Below are 15,840 nucleotides of genomic sequence, written 5' to 3'. Positions count from 1 at the left end.
ATTTGCCTTGGCCTGCAGTGAAAGTCCTAATGAACAATGAAGGAGGTATCGGGCCTTGGGGACTCAGGGATGCGCTCAACAGTTAAGGTCAAGTTTTCCTAGGCTCTTTCCTAGGCAAGTGGATCCCGGGAGCGGCGAAGGGGCGGGACTCCACGTCTCCTAGGAACCGCTGCGCGCTCACTGATTGGCTGATCGCTGCGCAGCCGCCATTTTCAAATCCCCGGATGACGGCTGTGGCGGCTGCAGTCCGCTGACAGGCGCTTTCTGCCTGGCAGAGGCTGGCGGGCATCGTGCCCGTCCCTGCCGGTCTTCTGGGCACCCGGCCACCGCCCCACCCCCTCCTCCGTGCCATGGAGCCCGAGCTGGCGGCTCAGAAACAGCCCCGGCCGCGGAGGCGAAGCCGCCGGGCCTCTGGGCTCAGCACGGAGGGAGTGGCGGGGCCTTCGGCAGACACCTCTGGGCCGGAGCTGGACGGGAGGTGAGTGTGGGGGAGGCAGGGGCCGGGGGGAGGGGAGGGCTGGCCGTGAGTTGGGTGTGGGGGGCAGCGAGAGCGGGGGATGGGGGGGATGGGGGGATTGGTGAGGGCCAGGGGGAGGCGAGGGCCCCTGGGAGGTAAGTGGGGGGTGGGGGAGGTGACTGCGGGGTTCGGGGGAGGACCGGGGCCGCTGGAGATGAGGGTGACACAGGCCGGAGTAACAGTGTGCCTGGCCTTGGCCTGAGGTCGGTCCTGAGACTCCCAACTGCGATTTTCCCTGCCTGTGGCAAAGGGGCGGGCTTACTGAGTCTCCTCTCCTCCTGACTGTTTCTCAGGGGAGACTTAGGAAAAGCCACAATGGTTTTGTTCTCCACACCCAACTGGCTGTAGACTGGAGTTCCCAAATGGCTTTACTCAGACCGAAACTGACATGGTGAGCACCACGAGAATGGGCTTCCATGTCCTAAGAATGAAAAGACTAGGGGATAAGTTGTGAGATGCCTATTTCCATCACAACCATTTTCGTGTTTTTTCTTTTTACTTTTTGTGGAAGTATACATTGAAATGAGAGTGTATGACTCGTGTTTGGCTCAGTGAAATTTCACAGAGCGAAGCTCAGGGGATAGCTGGTGAATTAGGAGGAAGGGAACCAAGTGAGAACAGTATCCAGGAGGCCAAATGAAGAAAGGATTTCAAGAGGACGTGATGAGCTGTGTCAGATGTTATTGACAGGTCAAATAAAAATGAGGATTAAGTAAAATATGAGGATTAAGCTAGATGAGGAATGAAAATTAAATTTGGTAATGAGAAGAAGTATTGATCTTAGATGGTTTCCAAGAATGGTTACAATATCGAACTTAGAGTGTTTTGTAACAGGTTGAGAAGAGAATGTGCGATTTGTTCAGGAAATAATGTGAGTGCCAACACTAGGAATATGGAAATGGAAAAATACTGTTCTTACTATTTAAGGTTTATAATCTAATAGGGAAGAAAGAGAAGTAGGTTAATAATTATAATGTGTGATAAAAGTTATTACAGAATATAGAATTAGAATTCTCTATATTATAGAATATAGAATGCCATAGATTAAAAGGAACACTTAATCCTGACTGGAGAGAACAGGAAATGATTTCCTATTGTAATCCTGAGTCTTTGAGGACCAGTTTAGAGAGCAGATGTTGATGGGTGATTTCAGGCAGAGAGGCATGTAGAAAGACCCTGAAGCAAATGGGTCTGATGAGTTCTGGGTGTATATTCTATTTTATTACTATATTAACAGTACTATTTGTATAGAGGAGAGGAGACCAGTATAGGGAGAAGGAGGAGGTAGTCATGAGAGATTTATGCTAAAGAGGTAAGAGCCACATCATGAAGAGACCTCGTATGCCTTGACAGAGTTTAGGTTTTATCTTCATGGTGGTGGAGAAATACTGAAAGACTTTAAATGAGCCAATAGCACGACATATTTGCATTTTAAAAGATCAGTTTGTCTTCCATGAGAAAAATAAGCAACATTTTGGACTCATCTCACTCTTCATATTTTATGAAAACTATTCCCCAAAAACGTGCTCATATACATAAACATTTCAGGAGATTTGTGGACTCAGCCGTGTATACCAAATTAAAATTTCCAAGTTTAGATGATGGATTGGTAGGAAATCAGTCTGCAGTAGTCTAAATGAAAAATGATGATTGTTCGAATCTGATAGCTGGCAATGGGATTGGTGAAGAGAAGTCTCACTGCAACAGGAAGACAAGAAAGAAGAATAGAGGGAAATAACACAAGTTTGTGGGATAGACTCTTAAAAAAGAATACACTTGATGTGCTGAGGTCAGTTAACAAATAGAGGGGGAGGTCGAACAGACAGTAGAGGAGAAAAATGGTTGAACAAGGATCCAAGAAGGCAGAAAAGGATAGAATCCAAATTCAAGGTGGAGGATTTAGCCTAACAAGAAGCTATGGATGGTACATAATTTTGAAGAATGGGATGTGTCGTGAGCAGGAATTTGAGGACTTTCCCACCAGGCCTCTGTTTTTTGTGTGAGGTAGGAAATGATCTATTCTGAGAAAAGCGTAGTAACACAGGCAAGATGAGGAGAGTGAGACACAGAAGAACCATGGAGGGAAAATGGAGAATTAAATAACTAACATTCCTTTTCCAGAAAAGACGTAAGATCATCTACAAGAATATGTAAAATATTACAAGATAGTATTAATTGTGAGGCAAGAAACAACTAAGCGCTGTATCAGATCCAGAAATCATAAGGAAAATTTATGTATATGATTGTGTGACTATTAAAAAATGTTCTGTAGGCAAAACTCACTATAAACTAATTTGTAAGACAAATATGTACAGTACAATTTACCCACTTAAATCGTACTACTTAGAACATTTTCATCACCTCAAAAAGAGCATTTATAACCTTTAGCTATTGTTCCCCTCCTACCCCTTCTGCCCCAAAACCTAATCTGTTGGTCTGTAGGAATTTCTGTGTTCTGGACATTGCATATGAATGGATTCATGTAATGTGTGTGGCCATTTTTGGTGGGCCATCCTTTGCTTTTGTTTTTGTTTTTGTTTTTGTTTTTGTTTTTGTTTTTGTTTTTTGAGACGGAATCTCACTCTTCTCACCGGGGCTGGAGTGCAGTGGTGCGATCTCGGTTCACTGCAACCTCTGCCTCCCAGGTTCAAGCGATCCTCTTGCCTCAGCCTACCGAGTAGCTGAGACTACAGGCATGTGTCACCACGCGTGGCTAATTTTTTGTATTTTTAGTAAGACGGGGTTTCACCATGTTGGCCAGGCTTGTCTTGAACTCCTGACCTTGTGATTCGCTTGCCTCGGCCTCCCAAAGTGCTGGGATTACAGGCGTGAGCCACTGCATCTGGCCCTGCTCATTTGTAAATTTCTTTTTTTATTGAGTTAAGAGTTCTTTATTCTGGATACAAGTCCCTTATCAGATAGATTATTTGCAAATATTTTCTCTTATTCTGTGGGTTGTCTTTTCACTTTCATGATGTTCTTCGAAGCACAAAAATGTTTTAGTTTGTAGTCTTACTTGTCTATTTTTGCTTTTGTTGCCTGTGTTTTGATGTCATATCCAAGAAATCACTGCTAAATCCATTGTTATGAACCCTTTCCCCAGTGCTTTCTTCTGAGAATTGTATCGTTTTAGCTTTCACATTTAGGTCTTTAATCCATTTTGAGTTAGTTTTTGTATATAATGTGAGATGAGGGTCCAACCTAATTCTTTATCCAGGTACCCCAGCACCATTTTTTGAAGACTGTTCCTTCTCCCATTGAGTAGTCTTAGCACCCTTGTCAAAAATCAGTTGACCATAAACATGAGAGTTTATTTTTAGACTTTGACTTTTATTCCCTTGATCTATATGTAATAGCCCTATGCCATTTACATAGTGTATTGATTACTGTTGCTTTGTATAGTAAGTTTTGAAATTGGGAAATGTGAGTCCTCCTACCTTGTTCTTTTTTTCCCCAAGATTCCTGTGGCTATTCTGGGTCTCCTGCAATTCTGTGTGAATTTTAGAATCAGCTTATCGATTTTTACAAAGGAGTCCACTGGGATTCTGATAGGAATTGCATTAAGTCTTGTAGATCATTTTCAGGAGTATTGCCTTCTACACAGAGTTAAGTAGTCTGATCCATGGACAAGGGATGTTTTTCCAATTATTTAGATCTTTAATTATTTTCAACAGTGTTTTGTAGTTTTCAGAGTGTAGTTCTGCATGTTTTGCTAAATTTATTCCTAAGTATTTTGTTCTTTTTGATGCAGTTGTAAATGGGATTCATTTCTTTTGAAATGGGAAAAGTTCCCTTGTCCCCCACGCAGGGCATGCACTGGGGGTATGCTGGCTTCTTCAGTGCCCTGCTGTTCAAACCTCTAGAGGAACATACAGACAGGCAGGCTGTGGGGCTCCGACCCCACGGCTATGTCTGTGGGTGAATGTTTACAGCTGAAGCCTCAGTGGGCATGTGTTACAGGGTACTCTTTTAGTTTAGCCATCCATAGGTGGCTTGTGTTCGTCAGCTTAATTAGACCCCTGCCTTATTGTAAGGACAGGGGGCTTTCTGTATCCCAGGGTTCTTGCCTTGATGAACTGGAACAGTCAGATCACGCGTTGGCTTGGAGAATGATTGCAAGATTTTATTGAGTGGAAGCAGCTCTCAGCAGATGGGGGAGCCAGAAGGGAAATGGTTTTCCCCTGGAATCAGGTTGCCCGATTCTCCTCCAACCTCCCTGGCCAAGCTCTGCGTCATTCTACCAATCGATGGCCTGCCAGCGTGCCAGTGTACTCCCATATTGGTGTGTTCCTCTTGACATCCAGCCGCCTGCGTGTCTGCCTGCTAGGGTTTTGGGGGTTTTTATAGGCACAGGATGGGGACGTGGTGCGCCAGAGTGGTCTTGGGAAATGCAACATTTGGGTAGGAGAACAGAAATGCCTATCCTCACTGAGGTCCGTGGGCCCAGGCTGGGGGATGGAGACCTAGCGAGGAACCATGCTCTCCTCTACTCAGCACTTCCCTGCCCTGCCTTGTATCACTTTATTTTCAGTTTAATGATTTCAGTTGTATAGGAACACATACAATTGATTTTTGCATATTGATCTTGGATCCTGCTACCTTGCTGAACTCATTAGTTCTAATAGTTTTTAGTGGTTTCTTTAGGATTTACTATGTACAGGGTTATGTCATCAGCAAATAAAAATAGTTTTACTTCTTTTTCCAATCTGTGGATGCCCTTTATTTTTTTCTCTTTCTTAATTGCCCTGGGTAGGGCCTCCTATACAATGTTGAACGGAAGTGGAGAGACTGGAAATTCTTGTCTTATTTCTGATCTTAAGGGGAAAGCATACAATCTTTCACCATTAAGTATGATGTTACTTGTAAGCTTTGTAGATGTCCTTTATCAGGTTGAGGAAGTTCCATTCTATTTCTAGTTTTTGAGTGATTTTTATCATGAAAGGTTTTAGGGTTTTTTTCTTTTGTCTATTGAAATGATCATGTGGTTGTTGTTGTTATTGATGTGTTTCATTAATTGATTTTTTGGGATGTTAAACCAACTTTGCCTTACTGGTATAAGTCCTGCTTGGTCATTGTGTATAGCTTTTTTTATATATTGTTGGATCCATTTTGTTAATATTTTGTTGAATATTTTTGTGTATATATTCATGAGTGATCTGTAGTTTTATTTTCTTGTACTATGGTTGTCTGGTTTTGGTATTGGGATAATACAGGCCTCATAAAATCCATTGAGAAGTGTTACCTACTGTTTTGTTTTTTTTGAAAGTTTGTGAAGAATTGATATTAACTCTTTCATTGTTTGGTAGAATTCAGTGTAAAGCCACCTGGGCCTAGACTTTTCTCTGTGGATAGTTTATTAGTATTATTAATTCAATCTTATCTCTTGTTATAGGTGTCTTCTGATAGTTTGTTTCTTATTAAGTCAGTTTCAGTAGGTTGTATCTCTTTAGGAATTTGTTTCATCAAAGTTATCTAATTTGGTGGTGTACCCTTGTTCATAGTATTTCTTTATAATCCTTTTCATGTAATGTCAATAGTAATGTCCCCTCTTTTATTTCTGATTCTTATCATTTGTATTCTTTCTTTTTATAATGGTCAATCTAGCTAAAGGCTTGTCAATCTTGATCTTTCCAAAGAATGTGATTTTGGCTTCATTACTTTTCTCTGTTCTTCTGTTCTTTATTTTATTTTCACTTTAATCCTTATTGTTTCCTTCTTCCTGCTCAGTAGTCTGAGTAATCTCCTCAGATTAGTCTACTTGCTTTAGGTTTAGTTGGCCCTTTTTGTTTCCAGTGTCATGATTATAGATTAAGTTACTGATTTGAGATATTTTTCTTAATATAGGGATACAGCTACGAATTTCCCTGTGAGCATTGCTTTAGCTGCATCTCATAAATTTTGATATAGTGTGTCTTCACTATCATCAATCTCAAATTACATTCTGATTTCTCTTTGACTTCTTTGAGCCATTAATTATTTAGGAATGTGTTGTTTAATTTCCACATAATTGTGACTTTCACAAATTTTTTCTAATTTCATTACATTGTAGCTGGAGAATACACTTTGTATTATGTATTATGTCTATCCTTTTACATTTATTGAGATTGTGCTGTTTTTATATGCATGTATGTTCATAATTATTATATCTTCCTGATGGATCAATCCTTTTATTATAAAATATCACTCTTTGGTAACATTTTTTCCTCTAAAAGGCTGTTTTGTTTGATGTTAATATAGCTTCTCTAGCTTTCTTGTGGCTTGCTATTTGCATGACATATTTTTAATCCCTTTATTTTCAAGCTATTTATATCTGTGAAACTAAAGTTTGTCTCCTGTGAACAGCACATAGTTGGATCCTGGTTGGTTGGTTGGTTTTGATCCTGTCTGGCTGTCTCTTTCTTTTGATTGGGTTGTTTACTCCAATCACATTTAATGTTATTTATTGATATAGTTGGATTTATGTCTGCCATTTTGTTGTGTTATATATGTCTTTTGTTTCTCTATTCCTCCTTTATTGCTTTCTTTTGCATTAAGTGAGAATTTTCTGATTTGTAGCATTTTAATGTCTTTACTGATTTGTTTCATTGAAACTGCTTTTACTAGGGCTTTTTGGGTTTTGTGTGTGAACTCAGATACCGTCTGGGGTCACTTGCTTTCAGCCTGAAATTCTTCTTATGGTATTTCTTGTAAGGCAAGTCTGCTAACAACAAATTCTCTTTGTTTGTTTGTTTGTTTTTATGGGAATGTCTTTGTTTCTCCTTCATTCTTGAAAGAGAATTTTGATAGTATAGGATTCTTTGATGAAATTTTCTTTTTCTTTGAGCACTTTGAGTATGTTATCACACTGCTTCTGTCTTCCATTGTTTCTGTTAAGAAGTCAGAATCTTATTGGGGATCCTTGTAAATAACAAGTCTTTTTTTTCTCTTGCTGTTTTTAAGATTTTCTTATCTTTAACTTTCACCATTTTTACTATGATGGGTCTGTCTGTGGATATATTTGTGTTTATCTTACTTGAAGTTTATTGAGCTTTTCCAAATGTGTAGGTGGTTGTTTTTCAATAAATTTGGAGAAGTTTCAGCCATTGTTTCTTTGAAGTTTTTTTTTTTTTTTCCGGCTCTTTTCTCTTTCCTCTCTTTCTGGTATTCCCATTATGTGTATTTGAAGGGAAATACGGCAAATAAAACAAAATTTTAATGCAGATATTTAAACCAAGCAGTTCTACCTACAGAAATTTATCTTAACGTAATGGGCAAGCATACATGGATGTATGTACAAGAAAGTATATCCTAGCACATTTGTGTAGTAGAAAGGTTAGAAAAAACAGGAGGAGGAAGTTAAATACATTATGGTATTCTGTACAGTGAGATATTATAATAATTAAAATTTTTATAATTCAGGTGGAATTTATTTGGTATGTTGTATAAGATGTATTTGGGATTTTAGGTTGTTTGTTGGTACATCTCCTCTATATACCTGTGCAAGTTTCTCTGGGGCAGCAATTGTGTTTTCTGTGTAGATACTGCCTATGATATGACAGGCCTCTTAACTTCTTTCTCCCCACCTCCCAGTTCTGGGCAGTAGGCAAAGGTCTTTTTTTTTTTTTTTTTTTTTTTTTTTTTGAGACAGTCTTGCTCTGTCACCAGACTGGAGTGCAGTGGCACGATCTTGGCTCACTGCAACCTCCAACTCCCTGGTTCAAGTGATTCTCTTGCCTCAGCCTCCCGAGTAGCTGGGATTACAGGAACACACCACCACGCCCAGCTAATTTTTGTATTTTTAGTAGAGATGGGGTTTCACCATGTTGGCCGGGATGGTTTTGATCTCCTGACTTTGTGATCCGCCCACCTTGACCTCCCAAAGTGCTGGGATTACAGGTATGAGTCACTGTGCCCAGCTGCCAAGGGTCTTTCTAAAGAACGCTACATGGTTGAGAGCTCAGAATGAGGCCTGCTTTTCTGGCCTACTCTTTTTGATACCAAGTCTGTTCTGGCCTCAGCTTTGATTTACCTAATTATTTTCTGTTTTCTCCTTTGAGAATGTATATTCTTTTAACATTCTTTTAGACTAGAACCCGTAGACAAAGAGTAATGTTTAAAGAGTTTAGGCTTTAAAAGCAGTCACACTTCCTAGGTTCAAATTCTGGCTCTTGAGGACCTTGAGCAAGTTACTTAGTCTCTAAATCTGACTTCATAGTACCTATGTCTAAGGTCCTGAAAATTGGACACAAATAACGTTTAAATAATTTTATTTCTGTTTTTCAGGGCCTTAGGGAAAGCTATAGAACTTTACATATCACCCATATGGCAGAAATATAAATACATACTGATCCTTTTAAGGATTTTATATTTTCTTTTTTTGCAGATTTGAAATAATGCTGTCCATTGGTAGAAAAATAATAGTATGACCTATGATCTACCAATAGTGATAAGGCTTACTCTTTGAATTTTGTTTTTCCAGTAAAATTGATTGATGGATTTGTACAGTGGATATCCAGAGTTAAAGGTATAGTCTTAAACCAATTCTTCACCACTCAGGATCTTTATTAGTAGTAGTAGTAGTAGCCAAAAATGAAAAGCATACTCACAGAAGCTTGTAAGGCCACGTGCTCCCACATAAGTTGACTACATTTTTAGTTTATTGAGGTATGATTTGTATATCATAACATTCTCCCTTTGTAGGTATACAATTCAGTGATTATCAGTAAATTTAAAGAGTTGTGCAGTCATCACCACAATCCACTGTTGGAACATTTTATCACCCCAAATATCCCTGCTCCCACCCCAGCCCTAGGCAGCCACTGATCTGCTTTCTAGCTCTATAAATTTCTATCTTCAGGACATACAAGTGGAATCATACAATGTGTAGTCTTTCTGCATCTGCCTTCTTTCACTTACATCAGTATTTCATTTTATTGCCAAACCATATTCCATTATATGAATATACTACATTTTGTCAACTCCATTTACCGCCTGTTGTACGTTTGATTTGTTTCCAGTTTGGTGCTTTTATGGATAATGCTGCCATGAACATTTGCATGTAAGTCTTTGTGTAGGCTGGGCGCAGTGGCTCACCCCTGTAATCCCAGCACTTTGGGAGGCCGAGGCGGGTGGATCACCTGAGGTCAGGAGTTCGAGACCAGCCTGGTCAACATGGCCTGTCTCTACTAAAAATACAAAATTTACCTGGGTGTGGTGGCATGCACCTATAATCCCAGCTACTTGGGAGATTGAGGCAGGAGAATCACTTGAACCCGGGAGGTGGAGGTTGCAGTGAGCCAAGATCATACCACTGGACTCTAGCCTGGGTGACAGAGCAAAACTCCATCTCAAAAAAAAAAGTCTGTGTAGACATACATTTTCACTCCTCTTGGGTAAATTCTTGGGGGTGGAATTATCAGGTCCGACAGTAAACTTATCACTAACATCTTAAGGAATTGCCACACTGTTTCCAAAGAGTGCTGGATTTTTAATGATGGAAGCCTTCAGAATTTCTCTTTCCTTACTGTTACTTGCTGTTGTCATTATCCCCTGTTCCCTCTTCCCTGAATTTGCTGCCCTAGGCAAGGCCTGAGAATTAATGCAGGACATTAGGATGTCTGGGGTGCTTTGGGGACAGTGTTTGCTGGTTTCTAGATGCTCAACTGTGTTCTAGACAAGATATTCCAAGATGTATATATTAGTTGAGACTCTCATGCAGATGAGAAAACCCTAGTATGATGGGAGACATAGTCTACATGATTGTCAGAAGTGGAAGAAGAGAAAACTCCTTAATAGCAAAGATGCTGAACAGTCAAAACAGTAGTGGATGTCTACTACATCAGATATTTGACCCAAATAAATGAATTGTTTCTATAATAATTTAGTTTGTTTTTGCCTTATTTGCAAAGAAATTGAGAACCTAAGTTGCTTAGCACACCCCAAATGTAAAAAATGTTAACTGCAGAGGATAAATCATACCATTCTAAAAATGTTAACTGCAGAGGATAAATTATACCATTCTTTTTACACGTATGGTATAATTCTTTTTATATGTTTAACATTTACAGATATTCTTTATTTAATTGGAAAAAAATGTTATTTTTAGGATGAGTATATGTACAGTGCTTGTCATATAGTAGGCACCCAATAAATGTTAACTATTTTTAAAATCTTTTTCTGAAACTCGTTTTCATTCTATATCCATTTTTTATGATGAATGCATCTTGAGGGTAAATTATGCATCTAAGAATGCTTTTTTCCTGTTGGTAATAGTAATGTTCAATACATTTTTTGAAAATATTTATAATTTCAGGTCAGGTCTTATCTGTCATGATGGAGGAGGTGGTGACACAAATCAGAACCTCTGAAAACATAATTTGGCTTAAGAATGAATTAACAAGATATTTTTCTTGTGAACAGCAGCTTTATCATTTTAATTATGATTTCTTTAGACTAAACCTAATTTAGTGTAAAAATAGTGTACATTGTTCAAAAACATACCAAATGGTATGAAAGGAAATACATTAAAGGCCAAGGAAAATCTATAGGAGTCAAATCAGGAACTTAATTTAATACACTAAGCTAATTCCTTAATGTATTAGTTTATTTTATTCCTTAAATATTATAATTATTTGGATATATGGAAAAATACATTGGATATATGGACAAAAATTCTTGAAAAGGTGCACTGCCACTTTTTGCTCTACATTTCATCCTTTAAACCCTCCTTTTTAGGAGGTTGTTCTGTGTGTCTTCTGGAAAAACAACTTGCAATCTTAATGTTTTATAAAATCACTTTTTTCCCCACAAGGATTTAAAACAGCTATTACATTTTGAGTCTGACCCTTGTGAAAAATGAGTATATGTCTTTCCAAGATTTGTGAAAGTTGGCACTGTCTCACATACTTTCTGGGCACAGTTTGTTTTTTGGGTTCCTTTTTCCATGGGTATTCAGAATAAATAGGAACTTGTTATTGAAGTGCGAAAAAATAGCATTACTGTAAAGCTGGTTACAGATACTGCTGGAAAGAATTTTATCATATGATTGGAAATATTTTTCCAGTTAAACTTTAGAAAATTCTTAAGAGCCATTTTTCTTTCCAGCTTTCAGTTGGCAAATGCATTCTGAGGTTAGTGTGGTCATTTCTAGGGAATAAAGAAATTAGTAGCTTTGGTTTTGTAATACTCCCTAATGCTTATACCTGAAAGGAAGTATTTACTGAATATTTTAAGTGCCACGGTTAATGCCATTTTGTAATGTAGATTTGTATTGGATTTAAAACAACCTGAGAAATCATAATTGCTTTTTCTTAAGCCAGTGCCCACTATGGCTCCTGCTAACCATGTAGCATACAGTAGCATTTAATACACTGAGAGTATTAATTCCTAGAGTAGTGTTTTTAAGTGTGATCTGTAGACTCATGATAGAGAGGTCCTGTCTTTCCCATAATCTTTTACCATTTGTTTATAGTAATCATCCTATGTATTTCTTGATATGAATTATAATTTATTTTAGATGGCTTTTTTTGTTTAAATACCTTGTTCCAGGGTTTTTCTCAAGAAAAAAATACCATTTTATTTGTTATTGCCTGACTTTTCTGCAGTAGCAAGAAAAGATGGAATAATCAACTTCTTAGGTCGTTTTGCACTAGTAAAGAGGCCCTCAAAAAAAGTTTGAGCTCCATAAGTAGTCTTACTGTGTTTTGATTTTCTCCAAATAATTATTTAGGAAATGTTTGTTTTAAATATCTTAAGATCTTTGCATCTAATTTCTGTTAGTGGCATCATATTTTCCCCAGGTCAAGAACCTTGGTAATAACTGAACAGGTTTAGGGAGGAAAAGGGAAAAGTCTGTCCTGGCAATTTTGACATCGAACCCTCTCTCAAATCAGCTTCTCCTCTCTAATCTTGTTACTGCTGCCAGAGCCCCAGTCACCTTTTGTAAGCAATATTGGAGCTGCCTCCTAACTGAGCAGTCTTGCCTTCTTACAATCCATTGTTCATGTTACTTAAGATTCAATGGCTGCCACACATACTCAAGATCAAGTCCATTCTCTCTGAGTGCAGTAAGTGAGGCCTTTCATGATACTTTAGCCCTTTACTCAAATGTGAGGAACTAGTTGCAGTTTCCAGAATGTAACTCATTTCACTCCACCTTAATGCTTTGTTAATTGCTATTTTTCTTTCAGATTCAGTAATACTTTGTATTAAGTATTAATTCATCTGTGAAGTTTTGCAGACCTCCTCTTTATCTTATAGCCAGTTTCCTTTGTGTTCCTTGTCAAACAACAACAACAGCAGCAAAATTTCTCCTTTATATTTAGCTTAGAAAATTCCAGAAGCCCTTGTATTTGATTTAAGCTTGTATATTTTTGCAGGAAAGACACTGATCAGTGGTGTTTCTATAACTTTCAATGAACAAAGACTATGAGGCTTAAGGATCACATGTATAAACAGACAATGACTTGACAATCCGAGAAGCCAAATAATAACTACTATAATAATTGACGTAAAATGTCCAGGACTTCATTAATAACTGCCAGCTTCCTAATTTTTGTCCCGCTTCCAATTCGTAACCAACCTGTGAAAGCCAGATATATGCTCTAACCAATCACAGTACGCTGCCCCCACTTCTAGTTAGCCTGCCTACAGCTCCCCAGGCCAACAGCCTCCAATCAGAGCATACCTGATTTTCCATTATGAAACTTCACGCTCCTCTACCTGTCTTTTAGTCTCTGTCAAGATGCAAATGACAATAGATGACTCCCTTGTTGTAGCAAGCACTGAATAAATAGCCTTTGCTTTTCTCTTTTGATTGATCTTCATTTATTTCCACAAGGGGAAAAAAAAATCTGTGTTCATTCTACATTTGTTTACATCTGAAGTGATTAATAATAAATATACTTTATAAACTGCCTTTATCTCTTGTGCTGTGTTTTTGTGGTTACTACATATTTTATAAACACAGGTTTATACTTTATAAACATATAGCGGCGTATTTTAGAAAGGTGAAGACAGGTTTTGTCACAGGACTTTTTTGCTTTATGTCTCTACATTGAATGGAAAAAAAAAACCAAAAATCTTTCACTTAATAGTAAAGAACAAAATTCTAATCACATTTTAATCTTGAGATCTTTGTCTCAAATGTAGTTATTCATAGCTTTGTATTTTGTTTGTTAAATTGCAGTTTTAAAAAGTTAGGGATTTACATGAAATGCAGATAATGTGAAGTTAGGTTTTGTTAAGAGTATCCTTTAATTTTTGTTTTTTAAAATACTATACATGAATGTGTTTCTTAATTTTTTGCACTTAGGAAGTTTGTTTGCTGTTTTTTATTTAACCTATTAATATATTTCATGTTTTTTAACTATGTGTATGTTCCTAAGGTAAACTCTGCTGGGTTTGATGAATTATTTTTTAAAATAATCTGTTTACTAATTTTATGTAGGCCCTTTCACTGTAAAGATTATGAGAATGACAAAACCTATACCCTGTTTGTTTGTTTTTATATATATATCATCTCTCATATTACTAAGATTGAATGACAAATCAGGCTACTTTAAACAGTTTTGAAAGTATGGAAAGTATAGCTTTTTATCTGTTTGATGCTCTATTATGCTAAAGTCACTCCTTTATTTATTGTTTGAATTTTCTGTTAACAGATACTCCCTTCGGAGAGGCAGCTCCTTTACATTCTTAACACCTGGTCCCAACTGGGACTTCACTTTGGTGAGTAGATACCTGGGTTTTTATTTCAAGACATTAGATAGAATTAATTCCCCAGTTGTCTTTCAGCCTGTTATACAGCGCAGTGGTCTGTACTTCTCTGAGTGTCTTGAGGAACAGAATTCCTATAACCATCTTTGGCAGCCTAATTTAGTCCTTTTCTGCTAACAAGCTGTAATAACTTTTTGTTTCAAGTAAATATAAAACATATTTTGCAAAGTACTCACATGTATTCATCTTTAACTCTATGCCATCCTTTCTCTTATTCCTTTCAATGTTAAATCTGATAATATATTATGAAACATGAAATTATTTGTATACATCCTCTATTGCCTTTTTTTCTTGGTTGAAAAATATAAAAATGCTTGATTGCATATTATGTATATATATTTAATATATATAATGAATGGTTTTCTGCTATTAATCATCTTAGCATAGAGGGACTCTTATTTTTATAGCAGGACTTTACAGAGGCATTTAATTTTGTGTGAAGTGACAACAGAAAATTGGTTCTTTTTGTGCTTAAAACTTGTTAGCTCATAATACATATATAAATAAAGTATGTACAAATAGATCATGATTCTTATGCTTATTTGGGAAAAATAGCAAAAATGATTCAAAATACAATTTCATATAAATGCATAAGTATGATCATATATGTGCTTTCTTCCCCTCAGTACAGTCTTATTTTGCTAGGCAGTTTCCTCCCCCTCTTTTCTTCTTCTCCATATTAGTCCATTCCCAGGCTCTGCTCTAACCATGTCAACAGTACCATATGTATCCTTCTGTATTTTGCTCATATCATTAATATACACAAACAGGTTCACAGATAAATATACAAGCAGGATTTTTGGTTAGTTGGCTTTTCAAACCTGGAATCATATTATTCATAATTTCTGTATCTTCTGGGTATGACCTAGGGATCAATAAAATATTTTTTGAGTTCCATCACCTCAATTCTGATATATATTGTTCTTTCATGTCTTAGATCATTTTCCTAACGTCTTTTAGCTCAATTCAAAACAGTGTGTTATAATTTTGCTCTGCTTCTTTGAGCATTTCTTCCTGGTGTGCAATCATTTCCTAGGGGATAGATTCTGTTCCTTGTTTTCTTTTTTCATAGAGTGATATTGTGTAGAATTTGACTTTGAGAATTTTCTGTTCATTTTAGTGTGAATTTAGTTTTCAACTTGTACACAAAATCTTGGCTCAGATACCTTTTCTGACTTCACAGCCCTCCTTCGTGTTGTTTTTATGGTAGCTTGCTTTCTGAGACCGCCTAGCTCTATTACTTTCTCCACTTCTATCTGGACTTTGCCTTTCCTTTTTTTCTTCTTCTTCTTCTTCTCTATTGGCCCTATCTTGCTCAATTTTGATTCAATTCCCAGCAGTTTCTCCTTACTGTGGGGCCAGGAAATTGAAGGGAACCCTAACTAGTCACTTAAGAGTTCCCAAGAGCTAAGCAGTGTAGATAACCTGAAAAGTTATTTTGAGATATGGGAGAAGAAAGTGTTACTCATGGGTGCTTATTCAGTATGGATTAAGTACCAGAAATGGTAGATATATACACAGTTTTGCCACTGCTGGCACCAGCAGGGCTGAATGAAAGTGATAAATGA

General features: G+C 37.4%; 1 protein-coding gene across 1 annotated transcript in view; it reads left to right on the top strand.

Annotated features, from left to right (window-relative positions):
• The first annotated feature begins 213 nt into the window (after window positions 1–213).
• NET1 (neuroepithelial cell transforming 1) overlaps window positions 214–15,840 on the top strand; it is a 46,389-nt gene continuing 30,762 nt past the window's right edge. The window contains exons 1-2 of the mRNA XM_021943009.2: window positions 214–478; window positions 14,158–14,224. Of these exons, the coding sequence (XP_021798701.2) occupies window positions 351–478; window positions 14,158–14,224 (195 nt within the window). The 5' untranslated portion in view covers window positions 214–350. The remainder of the gene's footprint in view (window positions 479–14,157; window positions 14,225–15,840) is intronic.

The sequence above is a fragment of the Papio anubis genome, chromosome 11 (genome assembly GCF_008728515.1).
Source record: "Papio anubis isolate 15944 chromosome 11, Panubis1.0, whole genome shotgun sequence".
Taxonomy (NCBI): Eukaryota; Metazoa; Chordata; class Mammalia; order Primates; family Cercopithecidae; genus Papio; species Papio anubis.
Note: the sequence above shows the minus strand (reverse complement) of the source record. Positions and strands in the feature narration are given on the sequence as shown.